Source organism: Denticeps clupeoides, chromosome 15 (genome assembly GCF_900700375.1).
Source record: "Denticeps clupeoides chromosome 15, fDenClu1.1, whole genome shotgun sequence".
NCBI lineage: Eukaryota > Metazoa > Chordata > Actinopteri > Clupeiformes > Denticipitidae > Denticeps > Denticeps clupeoides.
Window position 1 is genome coordinate 13,789,397 of NC_041721.1, and position 14,398 is coordinate 13,803,794.

Sequence of the window (14,398 nt, forward strand, 5' to 3'; positions counted from 1 at the left end):
GTACAATGCGTGATGGTATCCATTATGATGCTACTGGTCCATTTGAAGATCCCTGAAGCTTCAGGTGTTATGGTGGTGGTGGCTGTGGTGGCCCTCGTTTCATGCTGAGTTGTCTCATCAGCAATTCATTGCTAGGGAGTAGGATTCATCTGATGGTCTCTTCACTGGACTCTGGAGGTGGTCTGGGCGCTTGAAGAGAACAAACAGAAGCACTGGCAGACGGTGGCACTGTACAACTGGTACAGAAATATGTGGCTATAGTGATATATTTGTGCAACCGTGCTCTAACTAGGACAGCCTAACTAAGGTGAATTGGAAGTCATGTCTGTTTTTCCAGACGACATAAGGGGACAAATTCCAGCTCTGACCATCTGACCTGCCGCTCTCTGAACAGCAGAGCAGAATTGCCAAAGCACTCTTTACACCTATCACCACTTCTAGCCACTGCAGGACCTTAGACAGGCTAGAGGAACTCAAATTAATGTTAAATAATTTCACAAAGTGAAATTTTCATGATAGGGGACCTTTAACTGTCAACGCAAGCACTTGCAATGTGTCAGTTTGAGGGACAATTTCCATGCGTTAATTGCATGTTAGTGTGATTCTTCTAGCACCTTCAAGTCTGCTGAATGTTTATTGTCCTGTGTGCCAATGTCAACAATATTGTTAGAAATACCCACGAGGAGCCCGCTGGCGAGCCGGCATCACTGTTCCAGTTCTAACAAACCGGGCGCCATTCCCGCTGCTGGGCCGAGCTGTTGGGCATTAATGGTCATATTTTCAAGGTTTCACATCAGGAATCAGTTGCAAGGAATACAGGATAAAACCGCGCGTGGTGTTTTGATTTTTAACCCTAATCAGCGAGAAGCAGGCAGTTTCAGATGCATAAAAAACAAGAAGTAAACGTCACCAAGCCCCGCCCCCTCAGAGGTCAAAGTAAGAGGTCAATTTAAAGCATCTTCACAGCCATACCTTCCAAGACAGTAATAAGATTGGAATACTGAAGTGGAATAGTGAACTTGTTGGGACGTGACAAAACACAAAAAATAAAATAAACATTTCTTATGCATTTCAGCACAGGGATGTCAATTATAAATCTGTTTGTCTTAAGATGACACACGTGTGTACCAGGTTTGGTGCATGTAAGTTAAACTTTCTTTTCTTTCCACAGGAAGAAATAAACACTTAGATTGCATTTGAAATGTAGGCATTGTAAGTCATGGTTTGACATATGATAAAGTCATCAGTGCTCCCGATGGTACTTCTTGACAACATCCTGCCAAAATTTCACATGATTTTGATGAACCATGTTGATAAGGAAAACGATATGGAAAAATAAAAACTCACACTCTGTGAACAACGTCCATAATTTTTACATGGGTGTGACTGGGGCATCACCCTGAATATGCCTGTGAAATCTGAGGATGTTTGGTTAATGTTTAATGCACTAATTAGTTTTTTTAATTCACAAATAATTTATTTCCTTCATATGCCAGGAAAGGTGTGACTTTGGTATTAAATTTCATTGAAAGTGGTCTTTAAAAGGTTTTATAAAGTCTTAAATTTGATCTCCTCTTCTTCTTCTTCTTCCTGCAGACGGGCTCAGGGAAGACCTATACCATGGGAACTGGCTTTGACGTAAGCATCAGTACTGAAGAGTGTGGCATCATCCCACGGGCAGTGGCACACATCTTCAGGGGGATCGAGCAGCGGCGTGAAGCTGCTAGAGAACAAGGCCTCCCCATGCCGGAGTTCAAGATCAATGCCCAGTTCTTAGAGGTGAATGCCAATACAACCTGATGTAAAGGGGCAGTAGCCTAGTGGGTAACACACTCGCTTATCAACCAGAAGGCCACTTACAATCATTGTGTCCCTGAGCAAGACACTTAACCCTGCCATTTACGGCATTTATCAGACGCCCTTATCCAGAGCGACTTACAATCAGTATTTACAGGGACAGTCCCCCTGGAGCAACTTAGGGTTAAGTGTCTTGCTCAGGGACACAATGGTAGTAAGTGGGATTTGAACCTGGGTCTTCTGGTTCATACGCGAGTGTGTTACCCACTAGGCTACTACCACCTACGTGTTTGTAAGTCACTCTATATACGGACATTTCATAAATGCCATTCACGTAAATAACTACTTTTGTTATCATTTTAAATAAATTTGTCTCTGTGAAATATTTCTGTTGTTTGTTCTCTGCTATCTCTGATCTCTCACTATTACTACTGTGTGTATTCTTTCCATATAGCTGTACAATGAAGAGGTGCTGGATCTTTTTGATTCCACTCGAGATATTGAAGCCAGGAAAAAGTCCAACATAAAGATCCATGAGGACGCTAATGGTGGGATCTACACTGTGGGGGTCACCACCCGCACAGTCACATCAGAGGCTGAGGTTTGTGTAAAATGTTAGTCCTCCTTTCTCTTCCTTTTAATTTTATGTTTGTATGTTTTTGATTTTTTGTCTGTTTATTGAGTATCTGAGTCATGTGTTAATTGAGAATGTGTGTGTGTGTAATACCTATGTCTCCCCTCTGCTGGTTCAGATGATGCAGTGTCTGAAGTTGGGTGCCCTGTCTCGCACCACCGCCAGCACCCAGATGAACGTCCAGAGCTCGCGCTCCCACGCTATCTTCACCATCCACCTGTGCCAAGTGCGCGTCTGTGCCAGCAACAGCGTACGTGGCTCCGCTGCAGTGCTGCCTGGTCAAGGCCTCAGGCAGCATCAAGTCCTCCCTAATGTTCTACACAGCTATTTGAAAAAAGCAAGAAACCTTTTTAGTTGAGATTTATGCTATGTCCAGGGTATCCACAGATCCTTTAAAAAGTCTTAAAATAGAATTTTCGAAAATGAAATTATTAAATATAATTTAATTATAATTAATTATATACATTTTATAAATGATAAAATATTATTTGAAATTACTAGTAATCTTTAGATTCAGAGTTAAATGTCTTACAAAAACTGCACATCCAATAAAATGTATTTACTGGAAACAATTTGGCAAATTTCTAATATGTGTTTTGTATTTTTGTGTATGAGATCGGAATTAGCGGAACAGCCTATGTAGCTGGATGGCTAAATTGTGCATTTGCCGGTGTTCTTACAGTGGGAGTTGTCCTTATATAAAAATTCTCTGACATTACTGAATCAGGAAGGGAAAGGGAATCAGGAGTACGGAAAAGTAGGTTCCATACTTCCCCTAATCAGATAGTACGTAGTAGGTTCATACATTTATTTTTTTCTAAATTTGTCGGTGTGCTGCACACTTCCGGGATCACAAGTGCGGCACCACGCAATCGCGATGTCAGATCGTGCAATTAAACAAACACAAAATTATGCGATGGACTGAAGCAACAATATGTTTTGTCAATATCTAGAAGTTTACCAACTGACTAAACTGAGACCGGCTGCTCATTTTTGGTGAAAAAAAAATTAAAATGTCCTCAATTTCCTTTGGGATTAATAAAGTTTTCTGATTCTGAATTCCTTGCTTGCACTGTTTTTGTTTCCAGGAAAATGAAGTGGACAACAAGCTGGCTAATGGCTCCTCAGAAATGAATGAGTTTGAGACTCTTACAGCAAAGTTTCACTTTGTGGATCTGGCTGGGTCAGAGAGGCTAAAGAGGACTGGAGCGACTGGTGACCGAGCCAAAGAGGGCATCTCTATCAACTGTGGTCTGGTGAGGCCTTCTGTCTATCTCTCATTTATAGTTGTTAATGGGTTGCTTTCTGAAACATAGATTAAATCTAAATTAGTCTAGCTGTTTTAAATCAACTAGCAGCTCCCAAAGCAGAAAAGATGTTTATTTCGACACCACATTTTAAAATAGTATCACCAGCTTTGCAGCTAAATTACATGTTGAATGATATATTTTCCTTAGTAACTTGCTCTCTTAGCTTTGCAGTGGAACTAAATTTAAAATTTTTTAAATTGCCAAGCAATTAATATTTATATTTGGGATGTTTTTTGTTCTAAATACTGTGCAAAGGTGCACATTGTTAACTTAAGTTGACAGTGCTGAAAAAAGATTAACGCTGTTTTGCACAGTTTTGGCAGATCATTGCTACACAGTACAAGGCTGTGAATACATATGTACCTATATGATTTCTCTCTTTTTTAAAATTGATTTGCCAAAACCTCAAGTAAACTTTTTTTCACATTGTCATTATGCGCTGTTGTGTGCAGAATTCTGAGTAAATAAATGGATACCGGATCTAGTACAGAAATGAATTCTGTACTAGAAAGCCCACATGTTGTTGAGCAGAGGAAGATGATATGTGTTTGTCAGGAACAGAGCTGAGCTGTAATAATGAATTCCCTGTAGGAAGCGTGGTAATTTGACTCCAGCAGTTTAAATCCACCTGTTGCCAGAATATAACAAATGGGGAAAGAGCACCATCTGGTGGCCATGTGGTTAAACTGGCTCTGTGATTGTGAATGTGGTGCAAATTGTGACTTTATTCCTATGTTAATTGCATATTTGCATATGTACCAGCTGGCACTGGGAAATGTCATCAGTGCTTTGGGAGACAAGAGCAAGCGTTCAACACATGTGCCTTATCGTGACTCTAAGCTTACACGACTTCTGCAGGACTCCCTAGGAGGCAACAGGTATGTCATTTAGTGTCTATGAGGGTGCTGTTATATTATTTTAAAGATGATTTGGAGGAATTACTGTTAAGGAATTGTCTATCTCTACAACAGTGTCATGGCTTCCCATAAATAGCATCTTTTTATAGCACTTACCTTTTGGGGCTTTCAGCCAGACCGTAATGATCGCCTGCATCAGCCCATCTGACCGAGACTTCATGGAGACCCTGAACACTCTGAAGTATGCTAATCGTGCACGGAACATCAAGAACAAGGTGGTGGTGAACCAGGACAGAGCTAGCCAGCAGATCAGTGCCCTTCGGACAGAGATTGCCCGTCTGCAGATGGAGCTCATGGAGTACAAGACAGTGAGTGAGGGATGGGTGGGATCTCTCAGGGGCAGGTCACTGAACCAGGGCAGAGCCAGTCATATAGTGGGCCCGCTCTTTCATGAAAATGTCACACTTACACAGAACAGAGTACAGACAAACAAACACAACATACATAGGAACATAACACTATGTTTCATCTGATCTCTCATAATATAACGTAAATTCTGGTATATAAAAATATATTGGCAACATCTGTCTACATGTACATGCTTTGATGGGGTTGTTTGCTTTCCATATGATTGCCTCATCAGGGAAAGCGTATGGTTGGTGAGGATGGCATGGAGAGTGTGAATGACATGGTCCATGAAAACGCCATGCTGCAGACGGAGAACAACAACCTGCGTGTACGTGTCAAGGCCATGCAAGAGACCATCGATGCCCAGCGGGCGCGACTCACCCAGCTGCTGAGCGACCAAGCCAACCAGAATCTTGCTAGAATGGGTACATAGAGTCTCACATTAGTCCAGTGTAACAGTGTTCCAATTGTTTTAAACATGATCGTTGTTGTATGACTGTGAACCTTGTAATATATAATACTGACATTTTTATTATACCAATTATTGCAAGTTAAACACAATTTACCATAAAGGTCCTATATTGTGCAATTTTTAAAAAAAATCATATGGGTCTTAGTGGTCCTTTAATACTGTATCTGAAGTCTCTTTCCGAAATTCAGCCGTGGTGCAGAATTACAGCCACTTTTATTCAGGCCCACAATGACATTTCCCCAGAATGGTGTTTCGGTGTCTGTAACTTTAAAGGAGAGTGGCCTGTAGAAGTCAGCAGGCATTTGCAGAAATTACGTTATCAACACCATTCACCAACCATAATGTTTGGTGCCAGGAAGTCGTATCTGCATTTTTCCAAAAAAATAGAATTAACCCACTGGAGTCTCACATGATGGATCTTCAACACGTGATGGAACTTCAACGTGTTTGTGTTCATTTTCAGTTCCAATCACTGAGCAATTGGAAACCATGATGGTGGAGATAATGTTTAAGGGGAGGGGTGGGATATACAATACAGGCAAAAACTTTGGACACATGTTCTCATTCAATGTGTTTTCTTTATTTTCATGACCATTTATGTTGTTAGATTCTCTCTGAAGGCATCAAAACTATGAATGAACACATGCGGAGTTATGTACTTAACAAAAAATAACTGAAAACATGTTTTATATTCTAGTTTCTACAACTACAACAACAACAACATAACATCTTTATTAGATTTATTATAATTATATTAGTAGTAGTTGCAAAATAAATATTGAGACATAATGTAATGTGTCTCTCTTTTAGAATGCTTCATTAGTGTCTGGGCCTCTGTGATGGAAATCCAAACTTGTTCCTCTCTTTGTTTTGCCAGGTGAGGGGAATGAGGAGATTGGCAACATGATCCAAAACTACATCAAGGAGATTGAAGAGCTCAGGTATCATTATTTCTGCATGTATTCACAAAGCGACAAAAAAACCCAATCCTGCATGGAGATGCAGAGCTGTAAATGCAACATGTATTTGTGGTTGGGCCTTTGGAGGATTTTATATTGTGTGGTTTATCTGCACGGGACAGGGCGAAGCTGCTGGAGAGTGAGTCCATGAATGAGAACCTACGTAAGAACCTGTCACGTGCACCCACCCGCAACTCCCTCTACTCTGGGCCTGGAACCTTTTCCTCCGTAGCACCAGGGCCTGAGAAGGAGACCTGCGAGATCATTGAGATTGCCAAGAAGAACTTGCAGAAGCTGAAGAAGAAGGAGAAAAAGAAGAAAAAGAGGTGTGACTTTTTTTCCCTTTCATCACCAGCCATGACTGTGTGGTTTGGGTGGAGGAGAGGGCGGGGTGGGAGACCTGAGATTTTTTTCCCTTCTGTTGTTGTCATGGTAAGTTAGTGTGATGTTGTGTTGTGAGTAATTACTCTCTGGCTTTAAACACCGTGTGTGATTAGTGTTTTACTTGCTGGGATTTGATTACTTTAATGAGGGGAGATCATATGTTCTGCAGTTGGTGACATTGCTTCTGAGTAAGGCGCATGCAAGAATGTAAGGCACAGTTATGATCTAATGCTCTCATTCTTCTGGGTAGATCTGAGCCTCCCCGCACAGGGGAGAACTGGTAGGTTCATTCATGGTTTAGAACTGGTAGCTTCATTCATGGTTTGATTATGTAAATTCTGACATTGAACAAATTAGTTTTTGTTGTGAAGTCTGCCTGTTTGTAGTTACTAAATGCAGCTACTAAGTAAAAAGTCTGTATTAAAAAAAAACTGGAGGAATCAAATCATATTATATCCATTATCCATCAAAATAAGATAATATGTCATTATCAGTATATATCAATACAACTTTATACATCAAAGATCTCCTGGTAATGACCTGATGTCCACGCATAATGCTAGTGTGACATATAATACATTTTCTGAACCTTATGCCGAGTAGTTATGGCGATAGGACCTGCTTTGAAACTGTGTTTGGGCAAATTCAAGCTACCTGCAGCAGCCTCACCAGGTCCATATCAAACTCAAGATAACATCTGTTGGCCCTTGAGGCTTAAAAAAAAAAGTCCCTCTCTCGCTCACCTCTTCTATCTTGCTGCCCTGTTTCTTTCCCTGCCACCCCTCCACACTCCCACCACCTCAAACCCACAAACACTGAAGACTCCAACAGTTGGAGGAGAGCCGGCACGAGGAGCTAAATCATGACAGGTTTGCTCAGTCGCATCGCCTCACCTCGCCTGTTGCACCTTTAACACATTTTGTTGCTTTCCACAGGTAGTTGCCACGCCTGTGGTGGAAATGGCTGCTTTTGATTATTGCCTCTCCTTTCGCTACCTGTCTCTCTCTCTCTCAGTCGTTTTTTAACCCGCTGTGATTTTTTTTGCACTCGGATCGACCAACATGTAACCCCATGGGCTGACTTACAGGTTGATTCTAAACTCAATCAGTTACATGATGACAATCAGGGGACTGCTTTGTTTCCATAACCAGGAATCATACTAACTGTCTTATGTTCAATTATGACCTGATCTAATGGACAAATAGTCAGAATAATTTACTAACATAAGCATATTAGTAATAGAAGATATACAGTACAAGCCAAAAGTTTAGACACACCTTCTCATTCAATGTGTTTTCTTTATTTTCATGACTGTTTACATTGGTAGATTCTCACTGAAGCTCATCGAGAGAATGCCAAGAGTATGCAAAGCAGAGCAAAGGGCAGCTATTTTGAAGAAACTAGAATATAAAACATGTTTTCAGATATTTCACCTTTTTTTGTTAAGTACATAAGTCCACATGTGTTCATTCATAGTTTTGATGCCCTTCAGTGAGAATCTACATTGTAAATGGTCATGAAAATAAAGAAAACACATTGAATGAGAAGGTGTGTCCAAACTTTTGGCCTGTACTGTATCAGCGATTATCTTCTTTAAATTGATGTCTTCTGATGAATACATAACATGGAAGAAACAATATCTGTGTCTTTCTAATCAAGTGATTTCTCACGTTCTGAACCTTATGCCGAGTAGTGCTTTTAGACCTTCAGCCTAAAAGCACATAAATATCTGCTTTAATCCGAATTTAATGGGCATTTTGCTCATTTGTTGTATTTACAATTAGAGAGGAGACACCAGACAACGAGCAGGAGAGAGACATGATGGAACGGATTAATGAAGATGCTGATGCGGTATGCACGAATTCAATAAAAGGGCAACTGTGTTTAACAGTTGTTAAATCTATATTAAAGATGTGGATTTCAGTCACATTGTGCGTGTGTTTTATTCAGGAGGGAAGCGATCATGAAGAGGGAGAGGAAGCTGAAGGAGATGAGGAAGAGTCTGATATTGAGGGAGAGGAGAGTTCAGATGAGTCAGACTTGGAGTTAGACGAGAAAGGTAAGGCCATGTTGCAGTTCTGTCCCATTGCATCACTTCACACAGAAGAGAGATCTTCAGAAAGATGCCAGTTCAAACCCCGCAGGCAGCCAGAAGACTTTCTGTGCAATATTCCTCACTCTGAAATAACACTGCTCCTGAAGTCACGGAACCTTCTAAAAACTTTACATAAAGTTTGGCATACACTCTGCAATTTTTGTGACCCATTTTGAGTCGTTTTTTTTCACTCATGTGATAATTCACAGCTTGATGTGCAGTATACATGATGTACAAGCACAGATGATCATGAGAAAATAATTCACTTGTCACGTTCACGCCTAGGGGTAGTAGCCTAGTGGGTAGCACACTCGCCTGTGAACCGGAAGACCCGGGTTCGAATCCCGCTAACTACCATTGTGTCCCTGAGCAAGACACTTAACCCTAAGTTGCTCCAGGGGGACTGTCCCTATAACTACTGATTGTAAGTCGCTCTGGATAAGGGCATCTGATAAATGCTGTAAATGTAAATGAAATGTAGGGGTAGAGAGCGTGAACAATAAAGGGAGGGGTGGCTGGAACACACACAAACACAAAGTGCAATAATAGTGCACTTATTTACAGTGCAGGCAAGCCAAGCAAACAAACCTAACCAAAGACCAGTGCTAAAAAACAACCAACAGCAGGAACACTACACACACAAATGTCCTTTATTTACAAAAGGAGAGATCACAAAAGGAATAGGCAACAATAAATACACTCTAACACTTAAAAATGTAAGGCAAGCAGATGCAAAGCATTTCTAAGTTCTCTCTATGCCACCACTACATGAGCGTGAAGTTGAGGGAACTTGCCTTGCCTTTTTTTCCCGAAAATTATGTCATCAACACTTCCTGTTTGGCGCACACATGAAGTGTTTTTCCAGAAAAAAATTTATTAACCCACTGTTTCAAATCGTCTCATGAGACGGACCAAAAAAAAAAACATTTGTGCCCATTTTTAAGCCATGACATTTGGTGGAGTTACATCCTTTGGGGAGTGGTGGGAAATTCTCTGGCATGACTATAGACAGGCCAGAGGAACTCATATTGATGTAAAATAATCTCACAATGTGAAGTGAAATGTGAAGGGGACCTTTAAATACATCCTGTGGATGTCACATGGAAGTGTCATCTGAAACGGACACACACACACACACACACACACACACACACACACACACACACACATGGATGTAACGCCTTTTTTTGTTTGTTTTTTTGCACAAATGGCACAGTGTATGCCCAGTTTAAGACTTTTTTTAATTTTTGATAATCTGTGTACGTGTGTGTGCATGTTAGATGCAGAGAACTTTCAGGCTGACCTGGCCAACATCACCTGTGAGATTGCCATCAAGCAGAAGCTGATAGATGAGCTGGAGAACAGTCAGCGGCGTCTGCATACGCTGAAACAGCAGTACGAGCAGCAGCTGACGATGCTGCAGAGCAAGATCCGCGACACCGAGCTGGAGCGCGACCGCATCCTGCATAACATGGGTACTTCATATACAATATCCCAGTCTTGCTGTTCACCTGTGAAACATGGAGGTTTTATCATTTCAGTGACTGGTTTTTACTTTATACTGAAATAAATACACACTGATGGAGGGGACACTAGTTTAGAGACAAGTGAGAGGGGAAGACAGTATATATGCTATGTATAGCTGGTTTTTGTTGCTAAATTGTGCACAAGAGTAACTATGTTCTGAATAAAAGCTGAACTGTTTTGGATTGCTCAACAGGCTCTGTAGAGTCGTGCACAGAGGAGAAGACCAAGAAGGTCAAGGCGGAGTATGAGCGCAAACTGACCTCCATGAACAAGGAGATGCAGAAGCTGCAGTTGGCACAGAAGGAGCATGCAAGACTCATCAAGAATCAATCTCAGTATGAGAAGCAACTCAAGAAGCTGCAGCAAGATGTTGTAGAGATGAAAAAGACCAAGGTGTGTATGTGAACCAACACGGCTGTGTGCGATGGTCATGTGCAATTTTCATACAGCACTCTACAACATGGACACATACCATGTAGCACATTACACATCAATGTACAAAAAAAATTAAAATAGGTTCTCGAATTAAGCAAAATTATGTGCCAATATAGTGCCTTTTTGCACTGTGGGTGTTTGCTTTTCCACCCAGGTGAGTCTCATGAAGCAGATGAAGGAGCAGCAGGAGCGAAACAGGGCAACAGAGACCAGGCGGAACCGCGAGATCGCCTCACTGAAGAAGGACCAGCGCAGGCAGGAGGTGAAGCAGAGCCCCACTGATAACATCTGCCCAGTCTAGACAGGGACACAGTGACAGCCTGGTGTCAATTTCAAAAGTTTGCCTGTTGCTGAGGTTAAAAATTTGGCCAATTCGAGAGAATATGGTAAAATGGACAGGATACAGCAGCATTTTTTTATCTGAGAGTTTATTTCTGCATAGAATGTAACACTCTGTTCCAGTCAGGAATACAGCACAGTTGTTTGTTGAGTGCTCACGGGGTAATAATGTCTTTGCCTTTCTCTCTCTATACAGCATCAACTGAGGCAGCTAGAGGCACAGAAGAGACAGCAGGACCTAATAATACGCAGAAGAACAGACGAGGTGTGCCGCTAATTTTACACACAACATGAAACCTGTTTGAGTGGGGGGTTGCTTTCTCCGGAGGACTGCAGTTCAAATCTGCAAAAGAAAGTGAAACACTTGGTTTTCTTCTAGGTGACTGCACTGAGACGCCAGGTGCGGCCCTCCTCAGGGAAGGTGAGCCGTAAAGTGAGCTTACCTGAACCACTGCAGGACCCATCTCACAGACCAACCCAGGGCCGACCACAAACTCCTGGAACGTCACCTTACAATGGCACCAGGTACAGATGCCTTTGTGGGGTTTTTTGTGAGAGTAGGGATTTACACGTGGACAAATTTGTTTTTATCCTTCTGTTACAGAAAGAAAGACCTGAAACTGACAAGAGATAAAAACATAATTTACTGAAACAAATACAAGTCAGACATTGCTTTTTAATTCTGGTTCAATAGAATTGCATTAAATAACAGATTTATGAAACTGGCCTGGACAAAAATGATGGTACCATTAGAAAAGACTGAAAATAATTAGACTATAGGGACAAGTTAAACCATGGTCTTTTTTATTGACTTACCTATGTCACTATGATAGGGGACGTCTTTGTGATTGTCTTTGAGAAACACCTCACCACAGCCCACTGTGCACACAACGAAATTATTGAGCAGTGGGCGCCCGGGGAGTAGTGTGTGGGGACGGTGTTTGCTCAGCTCACCCGGGATTCGGGATTCGAACTGGCAACCTTCTGATTACAGGGCCACTTCCTTAACCGCTAGTATTGTTTAGTATTTGTTAATTTTCTTGGGTTGTCCTATTATGTCACAGACTAAAACAAAAGACAAGAAAATATGTTGAGTGGTGACCTAAATGTTATTTTGTATGCACTGTACCAACTCATGGTATACATATTAGTATTATTAGTATTAGTAATTAATAGTATTAGTATACAATTTCTGAATTTTGATTTTGTATGCTTTCAGTCAAACTTACAAATTTATATGTAGTTTAAAATTTTAGTAACATAATTAGTTTTATTTTGTTACTGACTGATTCATGTGCTCCTCAGAAAAGTTCCAGTTAGAGCAGGTGGTGTGTACTCCACCAGAACGGTTCGAGCCAAGTGGCAGTCACTAGAGCGCCGTATCAGGGACATAATCATGCAGAGGATGACTATTTCCAACATGGAGAACGATATGAACCGCCTACTCAAGGTAGATTCTGCTGTGAATTGAACTCAGAACATGCATGAAATTGAGTGCAGTATAACTTCCTTTGACCATGTGATTCCACAGCAAAGGGAGGAGCTGACTAAACGCCGGGAGAAAGTATGCCGGAAACGAGAGAAGATGACCTCAGAAGGGACCAGCGGAGACAGAACAGTCATGTCTCTCAACGAGGAGCTGGAGTCACTCACCGCCAACATTGATTACATCAATGACAGCATTGCAGACTGCCAGGCCAATATCATGCAGATGGAAGAGGCTAAGGCATGTGCTTTCTGCCACTATCTATCAGCACACTGAAAGAAATCAATTAGAATTCTCCTGTTAAGCCTATTGTGATACGAAATCAGCATCTTAAACATGCTCTCTGGCAAAATCTAAATGAAATGGGTAATCTAAATGAAATCTCACAGCCATGTGTGATCTGTTTTGACTAAGTTTTGACTATTCTCAGGAGGAGGGTGATACTGTAGACATCTCTGCAGTTATAAGCTCCTGCACACTGTCTGAGGCACGCTTCCTGTTGGATCATTTTCTGTCCATGGCAATCAACAAGGTATCCATCCTTGTTCATGTTCACAGAATATGTCAAGAACCAAGCGGTCAGTTTGAATCTTTTTTTTTTTTTTAACTCAGGGGTTGCAGGCTGCTCAGAAGGAGTCACAGATTAAGGTTATGGAGGGTCGTCTTAAACAGACAGAAATCAACAGTGCCACACAAAACCAGCTACTGTTCCACATGCTGAAGGAGAAGGCTGAGCTCAACCCAGAGCTGGATGCCCTGCTAGGAAATGCACTTCAAGGTAGCCCAACCTCCACAATGTCCAGTTCTGGGCATTCGTAGTTAAAAAATTATTTTTTGCATAGCATCTGTCTATCATGCTTTTTTGGCTGAAATGAAATTTGATCAGATTTGAGTGATCCCCTTCCTTCTGGTCCTGTTTTTGATTTTGTTTTGCTTTTGTTTGTCTGTCACCTTAATTTAAAACAGAACTAAATAATATACCAGCTGGTAAGTAGCAGATCCGGGTCTAGACATTTCCCCCTCAAGCTGTACTTGAGTGCATGTGTCTACTCAGACTAACCCTAAAAATGTAACAATGCGCTGAGGTGCATGATACGTTGCACTCTTCCCCTTGCAGACAAAAACGGATTTTTGGAAAGTTCATTGTCGTGGCTTTATTTAACAGTGGTCATTATGGTATGCTGTGCTGTATACAGATATACAGTGTAGACTGTAATTGGGGCAGTGGTTGCCTAGTGGTTAAGGAAGCTGACCCATAATCAGAAGGTTGCGGGTTCAAATCCTGAACCACCAAGGTGCCACTGAGCAAAGCACTGTCCCTACACACTACTCCCCGGGCGCCTGTCATTGCTGCCCGCTCCTCACTAAGGTGAGGACCCATTTCATTGTGTCACCGTGTTCTTTGCTGCAGTTTTTCACAATGACAATCACTTCACTCTCAAATTAAAACTTGACCCCTGTGAAATAAAGTGTTGGCTAACCTCAACACTGCAACCTTTGTTAGTGTGTAATAATAACAGTATTTTTATTTCTTTTTTGATATACATGTAAACTCACTACATACTAGAGACCCCTACTCAAATGCATCCTACTAAAATGGCACTGGATTGACCTTTCTTCTCTGATGTTGTTTATGTCTCCATTTGTCTAACTACATAAAAAAATGCAGTATTTGTTTTCTGTTCATTCATCCTG

General features: G+C 41.4%; 1 protein-coding gene across 5 annotated transcripts in view; it reads left to right on the forward strand.

The window, feature by feature from the left end:
- LOC114764591 (kinesin-like protein KIF21A) overlaps positions 1-14,398 on the forward strand; it is a 36,536-nt gene that overhangs the window by 14,702 nt on the left and 7,436 nt on the right. For 2 of the 5 annotated variants that reach the window (XR_003742526.1, XM_028954331.1), the window contains exons 3-24: positions 1,597-1,779; positions 2,252-2,398; positions 2,550-2,681; positions 3,520-3,687; positions 4,504-4,619; positions 4,771-4,966; positions 5,242-5,431; positions 6,356-6,419; positions 6,560-6,763; positions 7,643-7,690; positions 8,606-8,672; positions 8,772-8,880; positions 10,197-10,391; positions 10,637-10,836; positions 11,033-11,140; positions 11,414-11,482; positions 11,597-11,742; positions 12,523-12,667; positions 12,749-12,943; positions 13,134-13,235; positions 13,316-13,481; positions 13,670-13,690. Coding sequence is in view for 4 of the 5 variants with exons in the window: in XM_028954331.1 (XP_028810164.1) it covers positions 1,597-1,779; positions 2,252-2,398; positions 2,550-2,681; positions 3,520-3,687; positions 4,504-4,619; positions 4,771-4,966; positions 5,242-5,431; positions 6,356-6,419; positions 6,560-6,763; positions 7,643-7,690; positions 8,606-8,672; positions 8,772-8,880; positions 10,197-10,391; positions 10,637-10,836; positions 11,033-11,140; positions 11,414-11,482; positions 11,597-11,742; positions 12,523-12,667; positions 12,749-12,943; positions 13,134-13,235; positions 13,316-13,481; positions 13,670-13,690 (2,971 nt within the window). In the remaining variant the exon portion in view is untranslated. Of the gene's footprint in view, positions 1-1,596; positions 1,780-2,251; positions 2,412-2,549; positions 2,682-3,519; positions 3,688-4,503; positions 4,620-4,770; positions 4,967-5,241; positions 5,432-6,355; positions 6,420-6,559; positions 6,764-7,642; positions 7,691-8,605; positions 8,673-8,771; positions 8,881-10,196; positions 10,392-10,636; positions 10,837-11,032; positions 11,141-11,413; positions 11,483-11,596; positions 11,743-12,522; positions 12,668-12,748; positions 12,944-13,133; positions 13,236-13,315; positions 13,482-13,669; positions 13,691-14,398 lie in introns of those variants that run through there. The other 3 variants (XM_028954332.1, XM_028954333.1, XM_028954334.1) reach the window with 3 other exon arrangements.